This window comes from Neltuma alba, unplaced genomic scaffold (assembly GCF_004799145.2).
Source record: "Neltuma alba isolate B1F8T4 unplaced genomic scaffold, ASM479914v2 tig00003408_pilon, whole genome shotgun sequence".
In the NCBI taxonomy this organism is placed as follows: domain Eukaryota; kingdom Viridiplantae; phylum Streptophyta; class Magnoliopsida; order Fabales; family Fabaceae; genus Neltuma; species Neltuma alba.
The window spans coordinates 114476-127628 of NW_021633273.1; the positions used below are offsets into that span (position 1 = coordinate 114476).

General features: G+C 35.4%; 1 protein-coding gene and 1 long non-coding RNA gene across 3 annotated transcripts; one reads left to right on the forward strand and one right to left on the reverse strand.

Moving 5' to 3' along the window:
• Positions 1-5706, reverse strand: LOC114741496 (NEDD8-activating enzyme E1 regulatory subunit AXR1-like). 2 transcript variants are annotated; one of them, XM_028929774.1, is made up of 15 exons: positions 5543-5706; positions 4653-4825; positions 4417-4580; positions 4200-4310; positions 3737-3816; positions 3430-3580; positions 3252-3345; positions 2459-2547; positions 2096-2169; positions 1848-2010; positions 1255-1340; positions 1063-1146; positions 784-964; positions 407-504; positions 1-320 (listed from the first exon to the last, which is right to left on the reverse strand). In XM_028929774.1, exons 1-14 carry the CDS (start codon positions 5578-5580, stop codon positions 421-423), a joined length of 1572 nt encoding a protein of 523 aa, XP_028785607.1. In that variant the 5' UTR covers positions 5581-5706; the 3' UTR covers positions 1-320; positions 407-420. The 2 variants fall into 2 exon arrangements, with proteins under 2 accessions (XP_028785607.1, XP_028785608.1); XM_028929775.1 differs by lacking the exon at positions 5543-5706 and adding an exon at positions 5214-5481.
• Positions 5212-9476, forward strand: LOC114741498 (uncharacterized). Its single transcript, XR_003739780.1, has 3 exons — positions 5212-5284; positions 7129-7131; positions 9464-9476. It is a non-coding gene; the product is annotated as an uncharacterized LOC114741498 (long non-coding RNA).
• The last annotated feature ends 3677 nt before the right edge of the window (positions 9477-13153 follow it).

The window sequence follows — 13153 nt, forward strand, 5'->3', positions numbered from 1 at the left end:
TTTATCTGAGATGACATTCAATCTTCTTCGATTGATTGATATCTCCTTGGAGAAGAAAGGCGTCATTTAACAGAATAAGGCGAATACCTCAATTTCATACGCAGTGGCCTAAAAAAATAGATCATGTCCAAAAATCAATCTTCTCTATTCTTGTTTATATCTGAGATCCACGTCCGTAACAAGTTACAAAACTCCCGTATCGAACAAGAACAAATCCGTTCCACCTAACAAACCCACAAATGCCTCAAAGGGGCACCACTATATCGGATGCAAGGAGACCACAGTTACAGGCGAATGCCACTCCATTGGACCCCGGAAATCTGCCAATCGAAATCAACATCAGCCCCATTTGATATTGTAAGGCTAGAAGCATCCCAGAGGCTATTGAATAATTGTAAAGCATTACCATTGAATAAAAAATTACAGTGACAGTAGCTGTGACTTGTGATCAATGCCATTGAAGATGAAGGTACCAGACATAGGAACAAATTGCCTTGTTATTAGCTGCAAAGGAAAACGCAATTTAAGTTCCACATCCAAGATTTTTCTTTTTTCTATTTTTGGCTGAGTGAATAACACGCTCACACACACGCGCGCGCGGCAATCTTTCCTGAAAGGACAAGGCTCCCCCCCCCCCCCCAAAAAAAAAGAGAGAGAGAGCAATCTTTCCTGAAAGGACCAAGCTTTCAGTGTTCGCTTAGATTAGTTATCCCAGATCACATTACTTTCGACACCATGAACATAAAAGTAGCACTATCACAGGCCAGACGTAGAATTGCAAACCTTGATTACTTCTTGCGATGCAATTCCTCCAACCAAAGCAGCAACAGCATGGAGCTCTGCAGCACCAAATCGGCACATCTCATTTATAAGGTCTTCCGCCAAAGTGGCACCATTGCATCCCAAGTCATTAAGCAGGCCACTAGCTGTACTCTTCAGTCGAGGTATGTCCTCATCCATAGCACTGAAGAACATCAGCCACAAAAGCAAGAAAGAACTTTGATGAAGAATCCCAACATAATATAGCAGAAACATATTTAGAAATTCAGAAGCACGTCTTACCTGTCATATTGCCCAGGAAAACTGTTATAATTAGCAGCAAAACGGTCAACAGCTCGCAGCAAAATATAAATTCCGGCGGCAGTGCTGCACACATATAAAACAGGAAACTAATTTTTCAGCATCACAGACTGATTCTTTTTTTTTTTTCCCCTTCCCCTATCCAGAAGCATCAATAATAAAACAAAATATAACCTGTAATCCTCATCAGTTAGATACTTTTGCAACCCAGGTAGGTTTGGAGAATTAAACTCATCTTCAATCAGGCGAAACCTGCAGATCTGCAAAATAAAGATTAGTGTCCACATGAAGACTCTCAAACATTCCTGTGCCCGCAGTTGCTCCCACAAAATTCTCTAACTTCGGTTAATATTAGATAAAAGAACATGTCCAGTTATAACATACTCAACATGCACTGGCCAAAATCAGTAACAAAAACAATAAAAATCTCTGCCAATAACTAACACAAGGAAAGCCTAGAGCATCTTGCATTCATATTGTTTTGTCCCAAACAGTCCACTCCTTATAAATGTTTGTCACATAAACTGAGAAAAGAGAGTGGTGATAAATTTTTCTTTTTCAAATTGAACATTATATGTTCAAATAAGGTTATTGCAACATACAGGTGCAATTGCCAAACACCATATGGAACACTGAGATTTTACATACTTGTACAATAAAGAGCCCGAGAAAACATGGAAATTGGTCATAGAACAAATTTAAGCATCTCAGTTTTCCAATACTTTCATCATTTGCCATCTATAAACAATTTGACTATATGCACTTACTTTGAGCTTTCTGGCGTTTTTGCAGAAGCTTTTGATTGTTGCCCTTGGTATGCTATTTGAATCTCTTCCAATTTTTTTCAAAATACTTCTCACCCGTCGTTCAATTGCAACAAAATCAGCTTCAGCCTTGGCTTGATAGATATTCTGCAAATTCACATACTGCCTACAGAAGGGTAGGTATAATTCTGGTAAATAATTCATCTTCGAGAGAAAATAAAAGTTATCTGACAAGAGATTTCGCTACTAACTCGGTAGAAGATGTCATATCTGGTATAGATCCTTCAAGGGGTGTCCCCCCACCACCTTCATTTGCAATGAATTCCTGCAGAACGATGAAAAGCATTCCATTATGCAACTGAATCTTAAGAAACCAAACAGTCAGGGATATGAATTCCATGAAATAAAGAGAAAAATATATTTCCAGCTTGGCATGTTCAACAAATTGTGACAAGCTCTTGTAACCAATTTTATTCATCCTCCTAACAGTTTCCCAGGCTTTAAATAAATAACACCTGGCACTGCAACTTATTACGGTATTAAACAAGTCATAAAATGTGGCCTTGTCAAGACCCCCCCGGGGGGGTCAAACAAGCAATTCCAGAAGCACCAACCTTCAGAGCTGCCACCAACACCCAAAAATCTGATGAATTAGAGTCCACTTCCGCAGAGTTATCATTGATTATCTGCTGCAAATCTGAACCTGAAAAGTATATGGTCATTGAATTTTAGTCTAATATAAATTCAATTGGAAACAAGGCAGTAAATGTTCAAAACTAGTCAAAAGTTCTGAGTCAAAATCAATTTTTTTCAAGGAAAAAAATTTGGAACTTTAAAAGAGTTCATCATGATGACCCTCACCTCCAACAAATGACGGTACATGCTTCCTTAACAAACATTCAAAGTTTAACATTGTTAAAGTTTTTAAGATAGAGAAACAATTTTCTTCATGAAAAAGCCCAGTTCATAAGAAAGCTTAAAAATTAGGAACTCAAAACCTGCATATAAGAGATTTGTCATTTTAAATAGTCCAACTGTTCCTTATTTAGTTCACCTCCTGCCCACACTACTCAAGGACTCTATAAGACTCGAACCTGAGAGTTCACAGAAACAATATTGTCGTGCCATCTGAAACTGTTTTGCATTCTTTGACAATAAATTGAAGGAAATGGAATTGTGGACAAACTATTAAAATGCATCTGACTGAAACTAGAACGTTTTTCAGGAATATAAAAGAAGTTAAAAAGTTAGCCTCTTAAGTCTCAACATTCCAAGGACCACCATAAATATGAAAGATTACTCAAGTAATGTTTGATCGTGTCAATAGATCTTATGCTCCTTCTTAAAAGAAAAGTGTCAGAATATATCGTAAGGCAATATGAGGATGTTACTGCAGCTAATACTTACTGATTCCTTGAGGAGCAAAGACTTTGAAAGAGGCCTCAATAGCTTCTTTATAATTATCTTCATCTTGCCCAAGCATTCTAGCTTTGATAAGCTCCTAAGTCGATCACATTGAAAGCTAATCATATAACTAGAACAACAGCATAACAAATGGCTAAAAAAACAGAAGCAAGCAGTGAACCTTAAACTCCCTTTTCTCTTCTCTGGTTGATGAAAGTGCACCTCCATGGCTTTTGGCCCACTCATCAGCCATCTTGACAAGAATAATAACATATGGTATGTGCTTATGGGCCACAGGATCTTTAACATTTAAGTCAATGCTATCTGCAAGGCTACAGTGGGCAAATCATGCAATGAGAATATCAAGAGAAAGGACCATATCTATGCTCTCAGAAAACCCATAGAACTAGGTGGGTAAAAGTTTTAAAGGCTAAAACCAGATGATACAGTAAAAGAGGAAATCTACATCATGAAACAAAGAACTCTACCTCTTGAGCTCAGGCCATGGATTATTTAATCGGAGGTCATCCAGAAAATGCTCAGGCTTTGATTCAATCACCGGATGTTCCTAGTTTTTTTTATTATTAAAAAAAAAAAAAAACCTTAGTAACACACACACACACACAAGTAAATGTCTCTTTGTGGTACAAATATTTTCAGTTTTCTAGTTTTGACCTTTAACTGGAAAAGCAAGTTACCCGACTTGACAGCACCTGTATTGCTATCCCAGTTTTTATTTCCCTTATTATAAATAAAATCAATTGCATATTGGCCACATTGTTTCTGTTTGCTCTGTCCTTTACATGTCAACTGTCAATATGATAAGAATTATTGCATATTTCCTCATGCAGCTGAGTATCTGACCATTCCCCAAACTAGAACATGATGCATTTAATGTTGTGAAGATAACAAAGAAAACGAAGTGTTTTCTATTCACCTACAACATAATACCTTCAAACTGATTCGAACAAACCCTGTAAGCCCATAAGAACGAGCAAAGATCAACATAACATTTGCCCCCCTACAAATTCGATCAAGCTTTACCATTGAGTCTTCCACAAGCTGAAATGTTGATTGAAGAGTTCCATTTAATATATTACACTTGACATCAATGACCATAGCAAAATACTCACATAAGCCATAGATTGTAAAAATCATATGAGCATACCTGTGTAGCAACTACCAAAGTAAACTGAGAAAAGAATGATGGATTTGTCTCAATTAATTCCTCAGGATACTCCTCAATAAATTTTGCTTTAACTGCGTCATTCAGCTCCTGAAGAAAAGAACATACGCATTTTGCTTTTGACTGCCCGATGCTTGATTCATCCACTACAAGTGAAAAGAGACGATGAGGAGAAGTAGAGATAAAGAACAAAACGAAGTAATAAGATGTTACTGTACCCATAAAATTGTTTCCAAGATCACCCTCTTCGACTTTAGATCCATCAACTACAGTGATGCTCCCAATCCCACCAAGTACAAGATTTTTTAGAGTTTCAGAACCCGTAGGACCACAATTAAGCAAGCAGATACTAGATTTCTCTAGGGCTGCTTGTCCCTGCTCACCCCATATTCTGCATTTAACAAGGTAGAATAGAAAGAATGTTGAGATATTTCAACAGAGCACAAAAATACAGGATGATGAGCAGATAGAAAATTTAATTTCAAAGTTTGAAGATAATAGTTCCACAAAAAATTAAAACTCGAAACTATTTCATCCTACCGACGCAACGAGCTGGAAATTAATGAGGGAAATCAATTGTGCAAGTGTAGATAAAAGAAAGCACTAAAACAGAGATATGGAAAATCAAGTATTCAGCCTTCTCCGGTAATGGGTACGAAGGACAGCTATTGTCGCAACCATTAAGGATCAGGACATAAATTTTACAAGCAAAGATCCATTACAGTCACCTCATCTCAGCTTGATCATATCATCAACTTATCAAATAACTGATATCTTACCTAATTTAACGAGACAGCAACTAATACTGAACTGACTTCCAGCCAGAAACATTCTACAAAACCGTTACAGTGTTCATGATAAATTTCTTCACTGTTTCTTCCTCAACAAGAACAAACGATAAACGTATCCAAACATAGAAGCCTAAAAAGGCTTAGGTTTACAAAGAAAAAGGAGATTGGAAAAGTTTCACGTGTAGTGTTTCTAAAGAGCGAGGGAAGACAGGAGACGAGGAGTTGATAGCATTGAGTAGGTTCAAGCATAAGAAGTTAGGGCGAAGTGGAAAGCTAACAAAACGTCGGAGGGCCAGAGAGAAAGTGAGAGGCAGCACCTGAGCTGGCGATCGTATTTAACCTTGGGTTCGGCCATTGTTGGGAGCTTATTTTCGCCGGCAAACACTACTTGGCTTACTTACAACGCTGTGCGTGATTGGATTGGAGGAGGACCTGCCCTCCGCGACTGAAAGGGAGCAAGAATTCTCCCCGTACGGTAAAATTAAGCCGGACGTCCGGTTCACTATCTAACGACGTCGTTGTAGTATCACAGTCACACTTTCGACATTTTTTTTTTTTTTGGTTTGGATCGACGATGCTTTTGCGGTTTTTACAGACCACTAACCGCGTGGATCCAGTCCTCTGTGAAACACAGCACGAGAGAAGGCGACACGCGGACACGTTGGGCTGAAGGGCTGTGGCTGTGGGACTGTGGACTGGCCTCTCAATTTTTTATGTAAATCATCTTTTTTCTAAGGGAAGAGAGAAACTTTCATGGAAAATCCAAGATTCCAGGTCATGGTATGAAGATCCGAAAAACTGATGATGGGTTTGAGGAGATATTTTAATTGGTTGGAAAAATAGAGAAGGAGATCTGAAATTTTTTTTCTTATTTTTATTTTATTTTTATATATCCTTTTATTAAATTATTATAACACTATTTATCTATTTCTCTTAAGTCCAACTCATTAATTTATGAAAAATTAATGTGATGCTAAATTTTCAGACTTTAGCACATTAATTTTTCATAAAAGAAAAAGAATACTTCAAAAATTTTATCCATGTAATCTCTACTGAATCATGTTTACTGTTTAGCAATTAAAAAGAACGCATGGCTTAAAAATTAAAATCTTTAATCACTTATCCATATACACATTTCTTAATATTGAATTGAGTCAAACAAATAATCAATGTTCATGATTTATATGACCTCATATAAATTTTGTTATATATAGATATATTGATATTTTGATTATTTGTTTAGAAAAATTTTGTTCTTTTTCTCTTGTTACTTAGAAGTACAAGGCACGTCAACCTTGAGACCCGATGAGTGCAATAGGGTCTCTTCCTTCTCATTCCTCTTGCAGTCTTGCGCTCGTCCTGGCAAGTTCTATCAAGCATTTAGCATGCACTAGAAACACTACAGCCTATAGTAAGCCTAAAATAAACTATGGTTTATTGGTTGCGGCATGATGCTTAAATCTGGTCAAAACGCTCCTTATAGCCGCTTTCCAAACGGATCATGAAATCAATTATATTAAGAACTTCATGCTTATGAAACAAATTAGCCAATACCAAGATCAGGAGAGGAACACTGCTACAGCTGACATGAAATATGTGCGAAAGGACTGAATACCGAGCACAAGCAGGCTACCAAGTTACTGTTGTTCGTCCTGCAAGAGAATGCATGCTAGTGTATGGTTGCGTAAAATATTTATAGGTTTAAAACTTTCAAGCAAGATGCCAGGCAAAACCGTACATGTTTACCAAAACTTCTTCCACAAGGTAAACTGATTAAAAACAACCCTTGAAACAAATCTTTGGTCATAAGTATCTGTTGCTATGAGAATGATCCCAACAAAATGTCACTCAGGTCACATCTAACACTAGTAGCCATTGTTTACCTTGTAAACCAGTAAAACAGGAAGTTCAAATGATACGTGCATGAGCCACCACAAAAAAAAAAAAAAAAAAAAGCTATTTCATATTAGTCTAAAACATGCCAAGAACATAACATAATAATTTAGAAGCAAAACCAGCTAACTTGTTACTGTGTATGTTCAGAGTAAACATTGACCACAGAAGATTTTGCAAAACAAAATTATTTGCATGCCACAACTAACACAGTTGCAAAATATGGTAAGATGTGGTCCTGATAAAAATTATTTATGAAGAAGAAAACTAAACGAGACATGCTGAAAGAATAAGATGCAATTTTGAACCTCTAGTGTGTCAATGAAGCACAAAGATCCTTTCATTTATCAAGTTATGCGTTTACTAAATTCCTGATTCTTAGACATCAGAGTGCCATGTTAAACCATCCGAACAAGAATTAACTTCCCTGCGCTTTCAAAAGTAAACAGTTGAGACCTCCCCAATAAAGAACCGAATGAGCCCCAGATGGGTCTGGAGTTAGTTCATTGAGCGAAGCTATTTTAAACATGTCAGCTGTGACTCCCCGGCAACCTTGATGCGACTACATCAAAATAAGGCTTAATTTTATTTCAGCCTCTCTTCTTATCACCAGCCTGAGCAAAACCAATTATACGATGAAAAATGAGGCAAAAACAAAGTCAAGCAAAGGATTTCGTTGTCAGCATTACAAGCACAGGGCACACGCTTTACAACTTCGAGAGATCACCCGTTTCAACACATAACAACGATAAGTAGCTGGTATATAACATGTAAATGCTCTAAATTGGACATTCAGGCCAAATTTTGGGCGTGCAATTAAAGTAGTGAAAAGGTTAATAAACAATATCATCGTTGCATTTATAATTTTCAAGAACTCTACAAGGATCTAAACTGAAAACCATACCCAAGTTCTTTCCTTTCCCATCTGGAGTATAATCACCCAACCATATGAGAATTTAATTCCAAACGCCAATACTCGTAAATGAACTATGAATAATGCCACAACTCAAAAAGCAATACTTGACATGAAATTGAAGGTTCTTTTTATTAATTGAAGTTTCATCAGGGAAATTTTACTCGCGTCAATGAACAAAGTGCCAAAAAGGGTATGGCCATCTGCACATCTAAACTGCTTTACATTCTACAACAGAATAATCCCAGAATTTTCAACAGAATGTAAACTACATTCAATTAGCGACAAGAATGTCATTGCCAAATGAATCAATAATCAGATCAGGTGAGTCCGGAGCCGGATTCGAAGGGCTAGTACTTATATACAAGACGGACTTGACCGCCAAGAGTTTCTTCCTTTGCGGACACCGAGGACCAAAGATCCTCCCGACGAAGCAAGGAAAACCATCACCGACGACAATCTGAGGTTGACCATCGGTTGAGTGAGGAGAAGGCGGAGGTGTGGCGCGGTGTGGAGAGATCTGGCACTGCGAGTTGAGCCGGTGCGATTTAGCGCTAATCCGCGAATCTCTGATTCGGGCCAGCGCACCGGGTTTAAGGTACTTGTGAAACTGCTCAGCTCTGGCTGAGGGCGACTTGGTGAGGGCTCTGGTTCTACGGTTCATGGTGAAGCGAGGGTCAAGCTGAGAGAGAGATATTGGGGATCGATAATGGAGATGTGGATTGAGCGGGATAGAAATTAGGGATTGCGAGAGTGGTGACAAAAAGAGGCGGGAAGGAAGGAGGAGGGAAGGATGAGAAATAAAGAGCGGGTTGGGGGAAATTTTCAAAAAACATACTGACTGGTGACTTCCTGAGTTGACATTTGAGACCTTTTGGGCTCCCAGCCCGGCTTTCACCTGCAGCCGACGCGTGTCACGGCATTACAGCATCGGCCGGTTTGCTTATAGCCTTATAGTACTACTACCGCGTTGGCGCAAAAAAAAAAAAAAAAGCGCCATATGAATGCGTATAAAAATCAAAACAAAAAAATATATGCTCGTGAATATTTAAAATGAAAGTTTGCATAATTTTTTCTGCACCTAACATTTGAAGACAGGATGATGCGACTTGTGCTGCAGCATCATCATGGCTATATATTTTTATATTATTGTCCGTCACTAAAAATTGTTAAAAAAAATTTCTGCGGCAAAGTTTATTATCCAATATTATTTTAACAGATGTACTGGAACTCTTATTCAACTGTATGTGATATATTCACAATTATATCTAAATGTCTTGGTTTTGCACATGGCATAAGATAAATTACAGACATTTAAAGAGCTGCATCTGCTAAAGACAGGCTATATTTGGATCTTTAATAAATAGATTTTAGGTAGCTTTTAAGTAATAAATTTTGCAATAAATAATTTTATAGCATTTCCCTTGTTAAGGAAATTTAACATGTAAAGCAGTAGTATAAAATTTCATGGAGAAATATGCTACTCTCCAGTTACCAAGCACTTAGTGGGCTTCGATTAATTTTCTCTACATATCTCATGTTATCTAGATTTTCTCCTAATAAATTGATCTAACCATCTCTCCCAACATAATCACAGTCGTTTATATGATGTGTTGCATACCCTGCCATGCAATAGTTGCATTATGTAGCGTGTTCTTCTCCGTCTTTAGTCACCCCATGCCATTTCTACCTATGGGCCTGTTTGGGTGACCCTCAAAACTATGGTTTGGGAGGCAAAATCATGGCTTTGGTGAGATGTCACCCAAACAGCATTAATTTTAGGTCAATAATATGAAATCATAGTTTGGGTCAAAACCATAGTTTTGAAATCCAAAACCATGGTTTCAGGAGAAGTGAATTCATTCTGCTTTTGGCCCAAATTGGAGAGATGATTGTGCCTGTCAGAGTAGATCTCAACAATAATATGACTTTAAAATTTCTCAAATATTTTTTATAAACATATTTAACATTATATCTTATAAACATATATACACATATTAATTATTTATTAATTACATTATCTTATGTATTATTATTTATATTGGTAAAAAATATATTATTAACAATTTTATTCTTTCACATTAAAATATATCATAAAATTTATCTTTTATATAATTATCATATTAATTTATGTTTTTTTAGTAATTTGTATATATAAAAAGTACTTCTGATAACAACTATCCAAACACTCTTACTTCTCAGAATCATTTTTTTACAAAATCTATTCTTTCCATGATCTATTCTCCAAACCATGATTTAGTTTCATCTAAACACACCCTATAACATAGTTCAAACTCACGTCTTTGTGCCTAAAAAAAAAAAAACTTTAACGGGGGCGCTTGGCTTGGGCTCGCTCGTGAGGTTTATGACGCAGTCTTCTTTCTTTTGAACCCCTCAATTAGAAATTTACTTCCAACTATACTGAATACGCATGGCTTTACGCGACTAATTGAAGACCCTTGAACTAGCCCCAGTCTCCTTCACTTGTCAGGAGTATGTGCCAAATACTACTTCTGATTCTTAATATGAAATCTAGTTGATTAATTTGAAAAATTAAAAAAATTAGTTAAGTTAGTTATTTGTCATAAATAGGTGTTGCCTTCTCTATAATACACTTACTAATTATGTATATTAGCAGTAACTATCATTTGATGAAACATTTAACACATGTAACTACTATAATGACTACTTAGAAAAAAATAAATAAATACGAAAGACAAAATAGATTGAGATTTCATATTCAGGATCAAATTAAAAGTCAAACCGATTTTTATAATAAGCACCAAAGGTAGTATTTTTTAGTGCCTCTCTCCTGACAAAGTGTTACTTATTAATCGCTTCTTCAACTATCATGAGATTATTTTTTCTTGGTTCTCTTTACAAGTCATTTAATAATCGCATTGTGTGAGTTATTTAAAACACCAATACACTGCTTCTCTTAGGGGGAGTGTTTGGAAGCACTCAAATATGCTTCTTCCATAAAGCCAAACAGCCTTCTTCACATATTTACTTCATATATTGTAAAAATACTTTTAAAACTATGATTTTGATTCCATCCAAATACTCCCACGTTTACTTTGACGCAGACAAGTTTAACTAGACAAACATTAGACCTGTCTGGGAGGGCTTAGGAAATTCTCTATAAACACGTTTCACATAAGTCAGAACAAAACTCTTATCACATATTTGTCTCGTATTCTACAAATTATTATTAAAAAACTATTTATAAGCTGCTTATAAACTGTTTTAAATGGGCTCATTATTATAATAAGAAACAATCTCAGGTAGAAACAACATCGTGTTTACTCTTTTGAAAGTAATTCTGAAAATTCAAAAGCGTTCGCCGTGCCGGGTAAAATTTTTAAACCTGTTGCGTAGAACCGTTGACGTGTCATTGTGATAATAATAGTGTCATTTTTACATGGCAACGTCAGGATGTGATGATCAAGAGAGTTAATTAAGTGAAGATATTTTATTAAAAATCTGGATGGATAGACTGACTTTTATTTATATGCAGTGCATATCGTCAAAAGACGAAGCAAAGAATAAGGGTGTGTTTGGGTGACACCCCAAACCATGGTTTGGGGACCCAAACCATGGTTTGGGGTGTCAATCACCCAAACACCCCCTCTAAAAACCAAAACCATGGTTTTGGGTCAAAACCATGGTTTTGACTCCAAAACCATGGTTTTGGAAAAGCAAAATTTTTTTGCTTTTGGAGAAAAAAGGGAGAGTGTGAGAGCCTATATGATATGTATCTTGTTATTTTTTTTATAAACATATTTTTTGATAAACATATTTAATCTTATATTTTATAAATATATATACACATTAATCTTATATTTTATAAATATATACACATTAATTATTTATTAATTATATTATCTTATGTATTATTAATTATGTTGGTAAAAAATATATTATTAATAATTTTATTCCTTCAAATTAAAATATATCATAAAATCTATTTTTTCTGTAATTATCATAATAACTTATGTCTTTTTTTTAGTAATTTGTATATATAAAAAGTGCTTCTGATAACAACTATCCAAACACTATCACTTCTCAGAATCATTTTTTTACAAAATCTATTCTTCACAGAATCTATTCTCCCCAGAATCTATTCTCCAGAATCACTTTTCCAAACCACGGTTTGGTTTCATCCAAACACACCCTAAATTGAATTCTAGGTCGGAAAGTTCCAACAAGTTTCGAACAGGCCACAAGGAGAGAGAAAAAGAAGAATCGTATGCAGGGAATCGTCAACGTGTGGGTGATTCTCATCCCCTGTATCGCACCTATATGACTATATCACCCCTCCTGCACCTCCCACTGTTACGGTGCTTCGAGTCCCCCAAATTTTGCAGAGAGAATTATAATGAGATTTTAAGAAGAGAAAATAACTACTTAGTTAAATTAATTATTTATAATAAATATTATTTTTTTTATAAATTTGTTATTAAAAGTTGTTTAAGTTGTTATTAGAATTTTTTAGTAATTATTTTTCTTTCTTGGATCCTTATTGTAATTCTCCTATTAATATAATAGTCAGTCTGACTTTTAATTTGGTCATAACCATAAAATCTAAGTTCATTATCTTTTATATTTATTTGTTTTTTCTAAAATAATCTTTACAGTAGTTATCTCATTTTAAATATTTCATCAAATGGTAATCTTAACTAATACACACGGTTAATAAGGATATTATATGAAAGACAACACCTATTTATTACAAATAACTAACTTAACTAGTTTCTTAATATAGTTAAATTAGTCAACTAATCCTTATACTAACGAGCGGAGGCAGTAACTAAAATTACCTAAACCCTAAACCCTAAATCTTAAACTAATTTTCTTAATCTCTCCAAATTAGTCAATTGGCAACCCAATTGACTAATTTAACTAGATTAGCAAAACCAATTAAGCTAGTTATTTGTAATAAATAGGTATTGTCTTTCTTAAAATATCTTTGGTAATCAAATGTATTGGTTAGAATTACTATCATTATAAGGATTATCTTGAAAAAAATAAACACGAGAGACAAAATGAATTGGGATCTTATATTTAAGATTAAAAATAAAAATTAAAAAAGCTTTTATATTAAAAATACGAGGCAGTAATT